Genomic DNA, 17,545 nt, shown 5'->3' with positions numbered 1-17,545 from the left:
ACAGGAAAATTGGTTGTGGGGAAATGGACAGAGATGGCTAAGAGGATACTGGATAACATTGCTTTCTTATGGACCATCCCAACCCACTCTATGGACAATGGGGAGGAAGCAATATCGGCACAATCCTAAACGCTGACTATACACAGGTAAGCAGTTATGTTGGAGCATGAAACTGAGAGGCACAACAGAACAGCCCTGCAACTGAATCAGTAGAAGTTCCTAACATACAACAGGTTTTACTGCCACTTTTAGAAGGGTATCAGCCACTTTTAAAAGGAAAACAAAGGAACCAACTGTGAAGAGCCTAAGAAGAGCACTGATGGAGACTAATGACCTATCTAGATGGGTACGCTGATTCCTACAGTGACCCACCAGATGCCTATGGGAAGTCAAGAGGCAGGGTTTGAAGGCAACATCCTTTCCCATGGTTGCTTCCAGCAGCTGGTGTTCAAAGGAAGTATACTACATATGGAGGGTCAATACAGCCATCCTAGGTAAGGGTAGATTATTTATTTAGGAATTACTGAGGATTTCCCCCTCCTCCTCCTCTTCATTGTTTTATACGTATCTCATTACAGCCTCAGAAATGATCTGTTTACAGGAAAATATAGACTCCAGAGCCATGATTTATAAACTAGAAGAGCACCACCCACCAGGGAATTGACCCCATAAATCCCACTGGAATGAATGGGAGCTACACTCTGCAACTTTTACAAAACTGCCTCATTTCAACAGGGTTTCTGCAGAAGAACTATCTGCTAAACTGTGCTCTCTGAAAGGCATGCAGTGGACAAAGCAAATGCATTTCCATTCAGATACACAACCAAAAGAAGAAGACAATTAAGATAGAAAGATCAAGGCACAAATCGTTTCATGCAAATTAATGACTGGGTGGGAAAGTTTTCTCTGCCTAGGGCAAAATCGGGTTCTTTAACCAAGCACAATTCATTAATTCCCTTGGCAACGTTTTGTTGTGATTGTTTCTTCCTTTTCCCTCATTTGTTATTTCTCTCTTTTTTGTTATTAAATGTCTTCTTTCATGACAATCACCATTTTCCTTTTTCCATGGAAGCAAATCACCAAAGCTGCAACCCAAATGCCTCCTCCCTCTCCTCCTCTTAAGCTAGACTGTGCATGGTATTGCGGGCTCAGGCAGCCAGCCACCTCTGGGTCACTCCATCAGCACAGACCTCTTCTTCTGCTCACAGAATGGGTGGATGAGTGGAAGGCCACTCTCTCAAGCTGGCCCTGGCCTGATCTGCCTCCCACCCACCACCACCTGCCTGCCCCCCCTTTCTGGTGCTGCTGCCTCTTTGAGCTACCAAGCTGGGGATGCACTCATGGCTCCATACATCTTCAGTGACAACAGCTGTTTGGATTGATGTTTAAGTGTGTGTGCTGGCCTGGTGGATTTGGGGAATGGCATTACTATGCACAGGTTCAGTTGTGCATGGAAAACTTGCTGGGGCAAGGACCAACCTCTGCAGCTTCTGTTTACTTTGTAAAACATTGTGTGCGTTGATGACTTGATGAAAATAATATCATTTGCTTAGTGGACCTCCTTATTTGGAAGATACAGGTGACCTTTGTCCACATAAACCATCAAGAAGATGTTTACTTATACATATATACACGCAGCCATATGCACTCAAGATACACACACACACACACACCAACCATCTGGTTCTCAAAAGTCATGCAGAACATCTTGTTGCCAAGCAAGATGAACACAATATTCACCACAATGAACAATGACTCCACCAGTCATGTATTTCAGTCTACCAGGTGCTTAATAATCCCTCCCGCACCATTTCTGCAGTCCCAGTAAAAGAGCGCATAGGTAAAGGCAAAGGGACCCCTGACCATTAGGTCCAGTCACGGACGACTCTGGGGTTGCAGTGCTCATCTTACTTTATTGGCCGAGGGAGCCGGCATACAGCTTCCAGGTCATGTGGCCAGCATGACTAAGCCGCTTCTGGAGAACCAGAGCAGCACACGGAAACGCCGTTTACCTTCCTGCTGGAGCGGTACCTATTTATCTACAGTACTTGCACTTTAATGTGCTTTCGAACTGCTAGGTTGGCAGGAGCAGGGACCGAGCAACGGGAGCTCACCCCGTCGTGGGGATTCGAACCGCCAACCTTCTAATCGGCAAGTCCTAGGCTCTGTGCCACCCGCGTCCCACAAAAGAGCGCATAGAAAAGGTTTAATATTCCACTCTACATGGATGGTTTGGCTTTGAGTCCTTGTTTCTGGTGTTCATACACATGCTGGAAGAGGATGGATATTTTACATTCTTAAGTGAATCTTTGGATGAAAACTTTTAGTATAGCTGTACCTGTTTTGTTCAAACAGATGCTCTATATTGCGCTTCTGTATTTTATTGTCTTGTAACTTGCTCTGGAGCTCCTTTGGGGTTTGTGAAGTGATATATAGATTTAATTAACTAAAATAACTAAGGAGCACCTTTGAAGAAACTGGTTATGTTGCCCCATAGAAGAGCAGTTCTGTGACTTGACCTAGGGCCCTAATGAAACAATTCCTGTGCACTTTCCTACCTAGAGAGCAAATGTCTTTCTGTCCCACTCAGGGCTAGTCTAACATAAAGAATAGAAATATACAATGGACTGAACTACCCCTATTCCAATACAACAGGGATCAGAATCCTTTTTAATGTCCTTTGTGTTATGTACAATAAATGTTTTATGATCACATTGCATCAGAATTCTTGTTATTTTGCCATTGTTATTTGTACCTACCAGTAACTGGGGCATCTATATCCAGCAAGTTTTTTTCCTGGCGGAGAATTGAAGCACCCTCTGTTATTATTCTCAAAGCAACACTCTCTTCCAGCCTTCCTTCCTTCATAAGGTGTGCCTTTAGGATATCCACACGAGGCTTTCCATCATTGTCAAACACTTCCTTTGCTGTGAGCCGATGGCTTGGAGGAAATGGGACAGCTGCAAGAACAAAGACAGATGGATTCAATACACCAAGCAAACCCATTAGTCCCAATAAAAACAAAGTTTTTTTTTAACTACCGGTAACCAATTTGGTTTTCATAAACTTTCCGCATTTATTAGACTGTCAGGCAATGAGACTGTTTCCTCTTGTAGTCAGTAGGCTTCTGGAGCACTTATGTATACTTTGTAATCCCTTGCAATTTAACTTTAGTTTAAAATCTTAACTAAATCCCATAAGAATAATAATTTGTTATTTTTACCCCTCCCACTTGACTGGGTTGCCCCAGCCACTCTGGCTGGCTGCTCTCATCCCACCCTGCTCTCACCCTGAAAAGACATTGATGGCTAGCCCGTGCATCCTTTGCAAAGGTTCTAAACCTTAATAAGAAATGACTCAAGTTCAAGATAGGTAACTGTGGCTACTATGGACTTTCCTCTTTCCCCTGGCAACGCTCCCCTGGCAATGCTTGGCTCTACCAAAGGATATTTCTGCAACCACACAAAATGCAACTAAGGTGGTAAGTCACGGACCCTACAGGGCATAAGGCAACTCTAGCAAAACATCAATAAGTGCAAACACACTGCACTTGAAAAGACTTGTAAACTATATAAACAATTATAGACCTGCAAGGGGAAGAGAAGACGGATGGGAGGCATGAGAGCAAATAAGGGCTATCATGCAGAAGATGGAGCCAACTTGTTTGCTGTTGGTCCACAGAGCTGGGCTGGAGCCCCTGGATGGAAATAACAGGGAAACAGATTTTGCTTTAACACTAGGAGAAGCTCCCTAAGCAGTAAGGTCTGGTCTACTGTCTTAGGAGGTGGTGGGTGGTGCGCCCTCTCTGAATGTATTTACATAGAGGCTGGATGGACAACCATCTCTCAGGAATGCATCCTGCTCTGTAGATCCTACACTGAGCAGAGCTGGGCCCTACCAATGCTATAATTCTATGAGAATGACAATTCTGATGTTCTGGGCACTGACTCCAACATTAAAGATGTTCTCCCATCAAGGGCTTAGTGCAAAGCCTCCCATTGTCACACAGCAGTGATAGGCTTTGCAGAACTCATGTGATACTGCTGCTTTCACTTTCTTGCTCCCAGCGGAAAAGCAAGAGAGGTGATGCTCTCAGTTTCAAGGATCAAGATGTAGCATTATCCCAGCTTAACCCCCTTTCCCAAGCAGCTAAATTGGAGTGGCATTAGAGGCTGCCTGCCTTGCCAGCTGCAGGGTAATTATACTCATCCAAGCTGCCGCTGCTGTGGTTGGGTCAGATTAAAGAAAAGTGAATGAAAAGCTCTGGGGAGGATTCAGAACTAGTCTATCTACAATACGTATAGGCCAGCCTCACCAAGTGGAGTGCATCCCTAAATATATATTTGTAATTTCCAGAGCTATGTGGCAACAGCACTTGAAGCTTCTGCATCTTAAAGAACCATTTCGGGTGGCACTTTCCCCATCCCGTATGGGTGTAAAGAATGCAAGGAGGGAGCCAGAAACTCCTTGAAATTGTTGGCTCCTGTTTATTGAGCATTTGTGCTGATTTGCTTGTACTGAGCTTATGCAGAGGTGCATTGTCTTTACAGTACATAATTTAGTGTGCCTCCCTTTTTGGGATTTCTAGCTCGCTCCACTCAACGCCCTCTCTAACTTACAGAGGAATATCACCTCCAGTACATCCTTCTCTGTCCTTCCTATAACAATATCCTACTGGTTCTTTCTACGCCACCAGGTTTCTGTTTTGCTCGCTGTAACTGCTATGCCCTTAAAGACCAAGCACTCCACTTCACCCATCTTGGCTCAGAGGCTTCCAGCATTACTGTAGAAAAACCTGTACGCAGTCTCACTCTTTACTTGTGTTTTGACATGTGGCCTTTGGGCCTCTCTGAATTGCTATCTTGCTCCCCACACTCACAATGCCTAGTTCTACGCAATCCAATTTTTCATCCACTTTAAGCTCCTGCCCACAATCAGTTTAAAAGCTGCTCTGCCATCTTATTTTTACTTTAAGTGCCAAAAGGTCTGGTTCATCCCTGCTCAAGTGAAGCCAACCCCTTTCTGCATAGGCCTAAAAGGTAAAGGTAAAGGTACCCCTGCCCGTACGGGCCAGTCTTGACAGACTCTGGGGTTGTGCGCCCATCTCACTTAAGAGGCCAGGGGCCAGCGCTGTCCGGAGACACTTCCGGGTCACGTGGCCAGCGTGACAAGCTGCATCTGGCGAGCCAGCGCAGCACACGGAAACGCCATTTACCTTCCCGCCAGTAAGCAGTCCCTATTTATCTACTTGCACCTCGGGGTGCTTTCGAACTGCTAGGTTGGCAGGCGCTGGGACCGAACAGCGGGAGCGCACCCCGCCGCGGGGATTCGAACCACCGACCTTTTGATCGGCAAGCCCTAGGCGCTGAGGCTTTTACCCACAGCGCCACCCGCGTCTGCATAGGCCTAGCTTGTCCTAAAACAGTTTCCCAGCGTCAAACAAATCTAAACCCCTCCTCCAAACACCATTATCTCACCATGCTAGGGATCAGACCATGACACCAAACTGCCTCCTCGGTGAGCAGTGGAACAGGAAAGGAAGGCAGACCACCTGACTTAACAGGACAGAAGTGAGTTTTTACTTCTCCATCATCAAGCTGAGAAGGAGGTGGCTGAGCTGCCTGCATTCGGACTTGCTTCAGAATTCAGCGCTGGTTGTCCCCCCCCCCAAACAGTCACTGACCAAGAATCACCAGGCAGCAACACGCTGCAGAAACAGTTAATATTTTTGTTTAGTGCTGCCTGTGTCAGCATCACTGCTGATGTTCTCAGCATAGCTATGGGAATAAGGTTCTTAATTAAACACCCTCTGCGGTGCCAGCAGAGGGGAACACACCGCAATTATTGGCACACACCGCATGTACTGTTGTTTTCTCCTTTCACTTCCTAACATTATAGCAAGACAACCTGACTTCCAGTTAAGATTATGCTACACACAAGTTCAATCCTTTTTCTACATACATGTATGTACACATACATGGTCCAATTCAGATACACAGCCTCACCTGACGACTTAGCTACAAACAACCATGCTGAATATTAAATTCTACGAATGACTACACATAAAGCAGCATGATTCTACATGAGGCATGTAGAGGCCCCATCCGCACTGAGACTCGGGACTCATCTGCACTCTACATTTAAAGCAGCATTGTATCAGCTGTGGCTTCCCACAAAGAGTCTTGTGAACTGAAGTTTGTTACACATGCTGAGAGCTGTTAGGAGCCCTCACGGAGCTACGATTCCCCAAGTTCTGGGTGAAGAGGGTCTTGACAGTTAAATTACTCTGGGAATTGGAGCTCTGGGATACGAACAAGGTCTCCACAACTGTCAGCACCCTTAACAACCTACAGTTCCCAGGATTTTTCGGGGGGAGGCCGTGACTGTTTAAAGAGGTATGCTGCTGCTTTAAATGTAGAGTGCAGATGAGGCCTGATTCTCAGCTCCTTTCTACCTTTTCCAGTCATCACTGGTCTTTCCTCCTCCTTCTTCACTGTTGTTCATAATTCATAATTAAACAATTTAATTAATTTTATAATGAATGATTTTAGAGTGTTGTTTGTGTTGTACTTTTGTATTGTTTTATTGTTGTTAGCCGCCCTGAGCCCAGCTTCGGCTGGGGAGGGCAGGATATAAATAAAATTTATTATTATTATTATTATTATTATTATTATTATTATTATTATGGCTGGTTCTGCCTTAGTCTTGGCTATCACTCTATTTAGTGATAAACATAGGATATTGGACCTGGGGTGGGAATCAGCATGTATAGGAGGACTGCTGGACCACACACGCTACAACATAACACAACAACAAAACGGGGGAGAAAGGGTGGGCTCACCCCACTGTTTAGCTAATGCCATCCTCAAGGATTGGAGGGATAAGACTGAGCTGGCTGGCATATTTGATTGATGCTTCTAGTGAGATTAAATGCAAAGAAGGAATCATTTTAGTAGGGATGGACTTCTGACATCTGTTCAAAGCTTTCTGCAACTGTCGACCAATTTACAATGCAGGGAAACTACAAGTAAAGGAACTAAAACTTCTGCTAGGTACCCTATCAACTCCAACAGCTACTTCTATTTATATTTTTATTTGTAAGCTGCCTTGGCATTGATTTATAAAACAGGAAGACTACAACCTCTCATCCCACTATTTCAGTCAGAACTGTTGTTTTGTTTTCGGAAGTTGAAGGTTATTTATAGTTGTCACCATTTTTAAATTTTTTTTAGAGCAGACCAGTAATTATGCTTCATTATCATTTAATCATATGTCTGGAGAGGAAAAACCGCAGGCTTCAAATGGAATAACCACAATATTATTTTGTTTGTGACATTATGCCATATACATTTTAACATGTTTATTATAATAATTGTTACTATTGTGCAAATTTATAGGCCGCTTCCTGGCATAAAGCCGTCAAAGTGATGAAAACAGAAAAAAATGGAATAAAACATGAAACACGGGCTCTAAAAAGAATAAAACCATCCATACAAATTCTGAAAAACAGTGAAACAATTTCAACCGATATAAAATTGATCTTCCGCAGTTGATAGGGTTAAAGCTTCCTAAACAAAAATGTAAACATCATCATGTTAGGTGCCTGTCTGATTTTGGCTGCTCATTTATTCCAGAAGGCTGGAGTTGCAATTCTAAAAGCTTGGTTTCTAGTACAGGCTAAGCACACCTATTGTACTCTCAGCACAGCCCCATCTGAGGAGTGCAGCTGTCAGGCAGGATCCAGTGGGAAAGGCAGCACCTGAGATATTCTGGTCCCAAGTTGTTTCTTCAGGGCTTTAATTGCTAGAAGCAGGGCACTGAAATGTGCCCAGTAGCATACTGGCAACCAGTGCAGCTCCTTCTGCACAGGTGTTATATGGTGTCAATGGGGGTACCCAGACAACATTGTACAGTGGTACCTCGGGTTAAGAACTTAATTCGTTCTGGAGCACCACTTTAGCTAATGGGGCCTCCCGCTGCCGCTGCACCGCTGCTGCACAATTATTGTTGGTTTTTTAAAAAAGAAAACTGAGTTTGAAAACATAGTACAGTAGTGTTGCTCCAAAACTGAAAGCACTAAACAAACTGCTAACATATGAGGCTAGCCAATTAAAAATATTTTCCAGCTGCAAATGATTAACAAATTTATTACCACAAAGGTGGTGGTTGTTGTTTTTAAAAGGCAAAGCCATGAGTGGCTGAACACTTGCTTCCTATTAACCTGGTTGCTAATAGAATCAGTACATATGCATGATGCACCACACATTGCATTAGCAAAAAAGCTCATTAAAATAATAAAACCAAATGGCATTAAAATGCAATTCATGCCAGTACCAAGAGAGGGCAGTATTAATTCCTTCACTATGCAGAGTTTACTTACCTGGAATAACTATTCTTCCAGGTGGAAACTCTCAAAATGGGAAAAATATGGAGAACACAACTTCCTGCAGAGCAAGCCTGCTAGCTTGCTTCAGAAAACACAACAAAGAATCCCGGGACACTTTGAAGACTAACAATGTATTGCAGCATAAGCTTTCATTTTATCACAAGAATGAGATGTTATCCTTAGCTAGAAGGCACGTGGGTATAAAGCAAAAAAGAAAAAGAAAAAAAGGGGGATCCAAATGGCAATGAAATTAAAAAAAACCAAAAACACTATCTGATAATCCTTGGCAAATATTAAAATAAAGAGATCACTCATGACAGCTGTAACTGATAACAGAGCCATCAAGGTTTTGCTACGCTGATTATTTTAGAGAACTTGCACAACACGAATTTTTAAAAATGCTTAATGAGTAAAGCTACTGTAAAATGGCCATTGATCAGAACACTGAATGGAGGAGCAGGAAAATGAACCAAGCTGACATGTGAAGTGGTTCTTAGCAGTGTTTGACTTATGGGTAAATGCATACCCCTCAGTGGCAGAACAGCTGCTTTGCTTGCAGAAGGTCCCAGATTCAACCTCTGGCATCTCCTTGTGGGGTTGGGAGAGAATTCTGTCTGAAATCCTAGAGAACCACTGACAGATAATGCGGGCAGTACTAATCTATCTGGGTGAAGGTCTGACTCAGCATCAGATGGCTTCCTATGTTCCTAACTTTTATAAGAAGAAGAAGAGTTTGGATTTGATATCCCGCTTTATCACTACCAGAAGGAGTCTCAAAGTGGCTAACAATCTCCTTTCCCTTCCTCCCCCACAACGAACACTCTGTGAGGTGAGTGGGGCTGAGAGACTTCAAAGAAGTGTGACTAGCCCATGGTCACCCAGCAGCTGCATGTGGAGGAGCGGAGATGTGAACCTGGTTCCCCAGATTATGAGACTACTGCTCTTAACCAGTACACCACATTGGCTCTCGTGTGGGACAGCAAACCACCTTCTGAAAGCCTCTGCAGTGAAGAAAATCCCAGTTAGGGGAAGTTTTAGTATTCCATATTACAAAAATTACTTTTGACTTCTTTTTGTAAATATGCAGCAGCCCTAGGGTAAAAAAAGAAAAACAGCTCATTGGGCTGTTTAAATATTATTTCACTATTGCACAGCACCTGAACTAGAGAAAAGGTCTAATCATTTCTACTCAACCTGCATGTGGCACCCCCCTTAGGGATCAGAACAAAGAGGAACTCCTGGGGATTGCCTTTCAACTCTGTAGATTCTGCCCCTTGGGCTTCTGGTTCCCCAGATAATATTGCAACAAGTTGAAAATAGAGACATTTTTTCACCTCATCCTTCTTGTAAGAAACACAACCAAGTGCCACCATGTGCTCCTCACTTGAATTTCCCAGTAGCTAGCCAAAGACAACAAACAGAATTTACAATAACAGCTGAGATTAATTGGATGTCCAGAAGAGAGTGAAAGGCAAGTGTCATTTTCTTCTTCTTCAGATTGTTTAAGCTTAATTAAGTTTGTTCATGCCAAAGAAGCCAGCCTCCCATGAGCAGGTTGTACAGATTCAACAAAGCATATTAGTATTTGTGACTCGGGGTGCCTGTCCATAAGTCATCTCTTGAGCCATGAGTGCCCCAACAGCAGTTTAATAAAGTCAGCAGAAATGAAGCTGAACAAATACTTCCTTCTGTGCATGTTTGCTAAAAGAGAAACACAGCAAGTCTTTCAAGCAAAGTGAGCAACTCAACAAACATTTTTTACTGGCCTGTTGGCCATTTGTAACCTGAAAAGTACTAGCCAATCAAGCTTTGCAATGCTTTCTCACTTTTTCCTGAGAGCAGCAAATACGTACTGCGGCTATTAGGTAGTGGCTTTTTTCAAAAGGACAATGGTTGTTCTGCTTCTCCCAGACACAATAAGCTTAGGTAGAAGCAGCATGCTTCTGCTTCCTTACTCAGGGCTTGCTATTAACCGGGATTTGAACCTGGGTTGGGACCCCTTGTTAGCATTAACCTTGAGTCCTTTTCAAGTGTCCCAGCTTCTCCATCACATAAACTGGTGTTCCCAGGATGGGTGAAGGCACCAGACTCTACTCCACCTTTTGCATGCCTGCAACAGAGAAGTGCATGCACATGTGCACACTGTAGATGTGCAAACAAACACATGCACAGTAGGAGCATTCCACTCCCTGCCTCAAGTCAGAAGACTTGAAAAAGGCTTTGGTTAAGAACTTTGTGTAGGAGGGCAGAGAATCACATGCTACAGTGGTCTGCACCAGCTCAATGACTAAAGCAGAAGAGGATAGGACTACCAGAGGCATGCATGATTTTGTTTTGTTTTTTTCCTGCCCAGTACGACCCCTGATGCACCTGAGAAGATTTAAAGAGCTATTCTAGTTACATCCTGGTTCATCTCCAACAGACAATGCAGGCAAATGTTTAAATATGTTTATATTTCTCAGTGTTAATGCAGCCAAGAGCTTGGCAATTCTGATTATGTCTACTCATGTCCTACTGAATCCAATGGGGCCTATTCCTAGGTAACCAGGGTTAGGATTACAGCTTTATTCTTAGAATCAAAGAATTGTAGAGCTGGAAGGCACCCCGAGGGTCATCTAGTCCAACACTCTGCAATGTAGGAACCACAGCATTTGGTCCCTCATCCCATCTGAAACCATACTGGACCCTGCTTAGCTTTGAAAATGTGCTAGCAGTTTCATTGCTGTACCACTAGGATGATAAAAAGCAACTCTTTCCCATACAGGAGACTGAACCTGGGCCACCTGGGTGAAAACCAGGAATCCTAACTGATAGCACAATTCCCAAAAAAATTCTCCGTTCCAAAATGATGTCTACTAAACCATTTGACATTTTATAACCTTTTGAAATTTTATACCCTTAACAAATAAGTAACACCTCATGTCTACAAATGTCTTGGGCATTTGGTTCAAATATAATACTACTGAAGTAGCCAATTGTCTTATTTTCCAGACTAATTTTTTTGAGATGCACATGGAAAAAAGCAGTGTACAGAAGGCAAAGCAGTGGGTTTTTTAAAATATAAAAATGCCATACCTGCTGCCAACTAGGCATAATTAAAACATGATTTTTTTTCACCTGCTCAAAAGAGAAAGATGAAGGCATATTTGCAGAGAACAATTGCTGTGAAGTAACAGCTATTTTAGACTTATTTTGCAGAGTTGCTTGTTACAGGTGACATACAGTACGTAGAAAGTGAGTCATTACAGTCCATGGTTGCTAAGAAACTGCATAGTCACAGCCCACTTATAGTAGAGAAGTCTGCCAAACAAAGTGCTACACTAGAGAATTGCCCAAAGATGCATAGATGGAATACCTGTCTTCTTGTGGCTACACTGAAATGCACCATGCAGTCTGATGATACTATACAATTAAACAAATGAATAAGCAAAATCTTTATTTGACATGAAGTTTCAAAAACAAGACCAATGGAACCCAAAACTTGTGGAAGTTTTCCATGGGTTTTCTAGCACCATGCTCAGGCCGAAGGGAAAAAACCCACCTGCACAGTTGTAGATAGGCAGGTAACATGCACAGGAATGTGCATACTGTTCTAAGGAATGGAAATAAAATTATGGCCAACACAACAAGCACACATTTGACTCTGAAGATCCTTCTGACCACCATACTTGGCGGACATACTTGTTGCAAAAGGGCTGAACCCAAGTGCCCAGCATATCCAGATGTAGCTGAGAAAGGCTCCCAATCTTAAACCTTGCCAGTCCATGTGAACAGGATTAAAGCAGATAGGCCAGTGGTCTAACTCAGTATTAAGGCACTCTCCTATATTCCTGCCATACACAAGACTAAAGTTCCTTGAAGTGCAAGCGTCTCATCCAGACCACCAAAGTGAGTATAAGAATTATTAAAGGGGGCGGGGGACGGTTACGCTAATAAATTATGGAACAAGACCTTCCGCAAGCTGCAATTGGTATTAATAAAAAGTGCGGCCTTCCCCAAACAGGTAGCCTATTAGTGCTTTGTACTGCAACATTAATCAGCCCCTGAAAGCACAGCCGGTGGCCAGAGGTAGTGGGAGTTGTAGATCAACAACATCTGGAACGCACCAGATTGGCCTGCCAAAGACTGATCTAGTCACTCAGTTCTTTACTAAGGCCTGTACCTAAAGCTCTGGTGGTTATTTTAATGCATGCTTTCTTCTTACACCAAGTGTAAATAAATTGATATAAAAGTGTGTGTGTGTGTGTGTGTGTACGAGTTTACATGCACATGTGCATAAAGAAATGATAGCTTGGGTCCAAAGAAGAGCAAACAGAATCCTGCTTAGGAAATGTAAAATTCCCTGCAGTCTCCTGTGATTCCCCCAGTGCTGATTCACAGAGTCAGGGGACCCACCTGAATGTTCTTCAGTGTGGAACAGAAGCTGAAATCAGGGACCCCCTTTAGTGCACAGAAACGTCTTTCTGCTCATGCTAGGACACCACTGGAGCCAAGCGAATGTAGATTACGTAGCCTTACATGCACACATTAACTCCTGTTTTTCATATCAATTGTTTTGACTACGGTTATTAATAACATTTTTAAAAACCCAGGGAAACAGCCAGGCTCAACCAAAATCCCTTTAAGTGTAGACTAGCACATGCAGGATTACATCTGGAAAAGCTGATTACAACTTCCTGACCTCCATCAGTGGAATTTGCTTTTGAACTTAGTGTCCCACCCAAGTTTGTTCCATAAGCTTCCAAGCAGTGTGTTGACAGATTTTGCTTTTATTAGATATTGAACAAAGAACAACTACACTTCATTGAAAAGCCATTATAGGAACAATTAATTCAGCAGAAAGCATCGCTGGAAACACTGAACAACAGATCCCTCCCCAAAAGTACCATGCTGTAATGGAAAATGCCACTGTTCTGTTAAGATTTAGGTGAATATACAAGTATTGAATAGAAGAGCATAGGAGCCTCCTGCATAAAGCCAATAGCCCATCTAGCGCAACATCATCTAGCCAACCATAGACAGATGGGAAGCCTGCAAGCAGGACCTGAGCACAACGGCACTCTCCCCATTTATGATTCCTAGCAATTGATATTCAGGGACATACTGCTTTCAATCTTCTGCATGTGATGACAGGCTCTGGTGGATTGAGAGGATGAGACCAATGGTGGGTCCAATGGTCAAGAATGAGGTCACTGCAAGTGTTGTAGAGGGAAATGAGGGGCAGATAGGGCTCGTCAATCTGGGAAGGTAGCCCATCTAGGAGAAAAAGCATTCTGATCCTAAACTTTTGCAGCTATACTCATTTGTGAGAAAGGTGAACCCAGAGGAAAAACCCATACCTGCTGCCTTGTGGGGCATCTTCAGAAGAAGAAAAGGCTAAGGAGTAAACCCTAAACAAATCCATTGGATGGTACCTTGTACACTTTCTTCTGGCAACTCCTGCAGCCAAGCTGGTGCCAAATGTATTGCTCTGCTTTCCTTTGGACCACATCAGTGAAGACAAGGAGGGGCGGGTCTTGTCATTTGAGCAGTCCAGGACCTCCATACACATTGCTGAGGCTTGCTCCCTGGGGAGGTCACTTCGGTGCTGCTAACATTTGGCTTCACCCCCGGAGGCACACCCCATTGTCTCTTGAGAAACACAGATGCCAACTCCCTTCAATAGTGAAGGTAGAGCATGGTCATCCTGGCCAATAGCCAATGATAGCCTTATCCTCCATAAACTTGTCAAATCTTCTTTTGAAGTCACCCAAGTTGGTGCCCCTCACTACTTATTGTGGTAGTGAGTTCCACAGTTTAACTATACGCTATGTGAAGAAACATTGTTTTTGAAGATGTTTTAATTATTGTTGTACATGATGGTATTTTTGCTAAAATGTACACTGCTCTAGACAGCATCTTAAAAAGCAGAGACATCACCTTGCCGACAAAGGTCTGTATCATTAAAGCTATGGTTTTCCCAGTAGTGATGTATGGAAGTGAGAGCTGGACCATAAAGAAGGCTGATCGCCGAAGAATTGATGCTTTTGAATTATGGTGCTGGAGGAGACTCTTGAGAGTCCCATGGACTGCAAGAAGATAAAACGTATCCATTCTTAAGGAAATCAGCCCTGAGTGCTCACTGGAAGGACAGATCGTGAAGCTGAGGCTCCTATACTTTGGCCACCTCATGAGAAGAGAAGACTCCCTGGAAAAGACCCTGATGTTGGGAAAGATGGAGGGAACAAGGAGAAGGGGACTACAGAGGACAGTGTTCTCAAAGCTATGAACATGAGTTTGACCAAGCTGTGGGAGGCAGTGGAAGAAAGGAGTGCCTGGCGTGCTCTGGTCCATGGGGTCATGAAGAGTCGGACACGACTAAATGACTAAACAACAACAACAACAACAACACTGCTCTAGGCTCCTTTTGAAGGAAGAGAAGTATATGAACTCTAAAATTAAATAAAAGATTTCCTAGTGCTTTCCCTTTGGGGTCATTTGATCACATCCTGGGAATCTCCTTCAAGGGGTCTGCCTCAGGGCAGAGAATATTTGTCTCCTTATTAAATCCTGGCTGCACTTGAAGAGCTTCACACAGCAGGGTTTTGTCCCAGCCTCCCACCCCCTTTAAGACTCCGGAAAGCCTTCCTATAAAAGCTCGTGTCCTAAGTAGGAGTTACTGCAGGATTTGATAACAAAATTGCTCTCCCACGAGAAATTGTCCTCTTCAGCAACAATCCATATTTAAATACCGCACATCTTCCAGAACAGCACACCAACCTCTTTGGTTAAGCTGGGAAAGAAATTCCCTTGCTTTCTCCTACTCACAGGCATGCCAGAAGAAGAAGGGGTGGGGGTAGAATCAAAGCTTCATCCCACAGAGCCATATGTACTGGACTCTGCAACTTCAAATGAATTTCTTTCAACCTCTTCGAGAAAAAATAGCCTAAAGCACTTTGAAACGTCCCCAAAACAATCCTCCTTAACAGAACTGAAGCCCAGCTCTTTTGTGATTTGCCAAATGGAGGGGGGGTGCCCCCTTTCTTTTCTTTTCCTTTTTGGTACAGAATAACCACAGTGCTGTGACATTCAAGCCGTGTTACAATCGTTACCTGTAGCTTAATACAAGTGTTCTATGCACATTTACTTTGTATTTGAAAAGAAACAGTTTCCTGGCTCCTGATGTTTCAGGCACCATGGTGGCTCCATTTAAAAGCTAAATGTTTGACATTTTACAGCTCAGAAAAGGTTTGGGAAAATGTAAGCTAATTACACAGGTCCAACTGTACCTAGTTAAACTCCCACTGAGCGTTCCAGGAGTGTGTGGGCAGTTCTGTGTAGGTAGGAGTAAAGTTGTTGCTGATTTCACCACGGCACAGCACGAGCTATGCAACCTTCTTATGACTTAGCTGTTCAACCATTTTATTTGAATATCTCAATCAGCAATGAGGAAACAACTTGGAAAGACAACAGAATAATGGTTCCAGGCTACAAAAGAACACAAAACTCCTACCCCTGTACAGCATCTTTACAAAATAAATGAAAGAAGCACATTTTTGCCTCTGAGTCACGTTTCATAGCTATGTGAACACGGCAACTTTCTTTGCAATTTCCTCCATGGGTCTTATTTCCTTACTCTATTATTCTTGTGATCACCTCCTCTCCGACACAAGGCAACCAAGGTCTTCGGGTTGCTATGCTGATTAAGTGACTTTAGCTTCCATTCTTGTTCTCCATGTACAAGGACTATCTGTAGCTTCATTTCTCAGCACACAGTGTGTGTCTCATCACCAAGCCCATGGGTCGGCAAACTAAGGGCCGCAGGCTGGATCAAGCCCAATTGCATTCTGGATCCGGCCCGCGGATGGTCCGGGGATCGCCGCGTGGATCGCCAACATGCGCGTTCTTTCCCTCTCCCTTACACAGCGGCGGTGGCGGCGCCTTCTCCCTCCCTCCTCCTGGCGTCTCCCCCCCCCCTGCCTAGAGGAGGAAGGGGGCTGGGCTTTGTTGGTGCCAGCAGCAGCAGTGCTTGAGCAGCTGCCATTTTAAGCAGCTCCTCTCCACAGCCCTTTCGCACTCCGCTCATCATCCCTCCGCTGCTGCCAGCCCCTGCTGCTCGTAAGACACAGGTATACCAGGAAAATAGCACACCAAGAACTCTGGTACCACTTCTGGAAAATGCACAGAAAAGTGAATACATCGGTAGGGACCACTCCCACTATTGAAACTTATATTGGCCAGAGTTCTTGGTGTGCTTTTTTCTTGGTATATTTAATAACAATAACTCCAACTTATTTAATGTAAGACACAGGTAAGCAGCCACTGGGGCTCATGGTGCTCTTGCACCATGTCCGGTTGCATCATAGTCCGGTCCCCCACAAGGTCTGAGGGACAGGGGACAGGCCCCCTACTGAAAAGGTTTGCTGACCAGCTGGTAATGATGGGCAACACATTCTACTGGGGAAGACTTTGCACATGAACTTTCATATTTCTACCAATAAATAAGCAAAATAAGTCACCACTTGCTTCCTGCCGCCCCCTGGCCCCCTGCAATCAGAACACAGATAAGGCCCATTGATTCAAGGTACAAGAAAGGAGATTCTGACTAAACATCAGGGAGAAATTTCTGACTGTATGAACTGTTCTGCAGTGGAACAGACTCCTTTGGAAGGTGGTAGACTCTCCTCCCTTGCAGGTTTTAAGCAGAGGTTGTATTGCCATCTGCCAGGGATGCTTCAGTGAGATTCCTGCATTGCAGGGGGTTGGAATAGATGATCCTTCCAACTCTACGATTCTATGATTCTAAGACAATGCGAAATTTATTGAAAGGCTCGGCATCGCAGGGTCAGCAATGTCTCAAGTATGAAGAGCAAGAGCTCAAAGTACATGATGGCTTCTATAAGCATAAGGAATAGTCAGTGTACAATAGGGAACTGCCAGGCTTAGTTCACTGCTTTTGCTAGAATCATACCCTACATTTGCCTTTGATTTAGACTGAATCCATCACCAATCTGAGGAAGCTCACAAATTATTTTTGCAACTCTGACCCAGTTCATATCCATTCATTCTAGGGGATGAGGGAAACATGAGACACTAATGAGAACATTATCCCATAGCCTAACCTTACAGGATCTTCATTCCACAAGGTCTAACCAATTACCATGTTAGTAAGAGAAGGAA

General features: G+C 43.8%; 1 protein-coding gene across 2 annotated transcripts in view; it reads right to left on the bottom strand.

The window, feature by feature from the left end:
• Window positions 1-17,545, bottom strand: part of PPP3CA (protein phosphatase 3 catalytic subunit alpha) — a 184,246-nt gene that overhangs the window by 96,097 nt on the left and 70,604 nt on the right. For both annotated transcript variants that reach the window (XM_053403963.1, XM_053403964.1), the window contains exon 2: window positions 2,760-2,960. In XM_053403963.1, the coding sequence (XP_053259938.1) occupies window positions 2,760-2,960 (201 nt within the window). The remainder of the gene's footprint in view (window positions 1-2,759; window positions 2,961-17,545) is intronic.

Source organism: Podarcis raffonei, chromosome 9 (assembly GCF_027172205.1).
Source record: "Podarcis raffonei isolate rPodRaf1 chromosome 9, rPodRaf1.pri, whole genome shotgun sequence".
Taxonomy (NCBI): Eukaryota; Metazoa; Chordata; class Lepidosauria; order Squamata; family Lacertidae; genus Podarcis; species Podarcis raffonei.
Note: the sequence above shows the minus strand (reverse complement) of the source record. Positions and strands in the feature narration are given on the sequence as shown.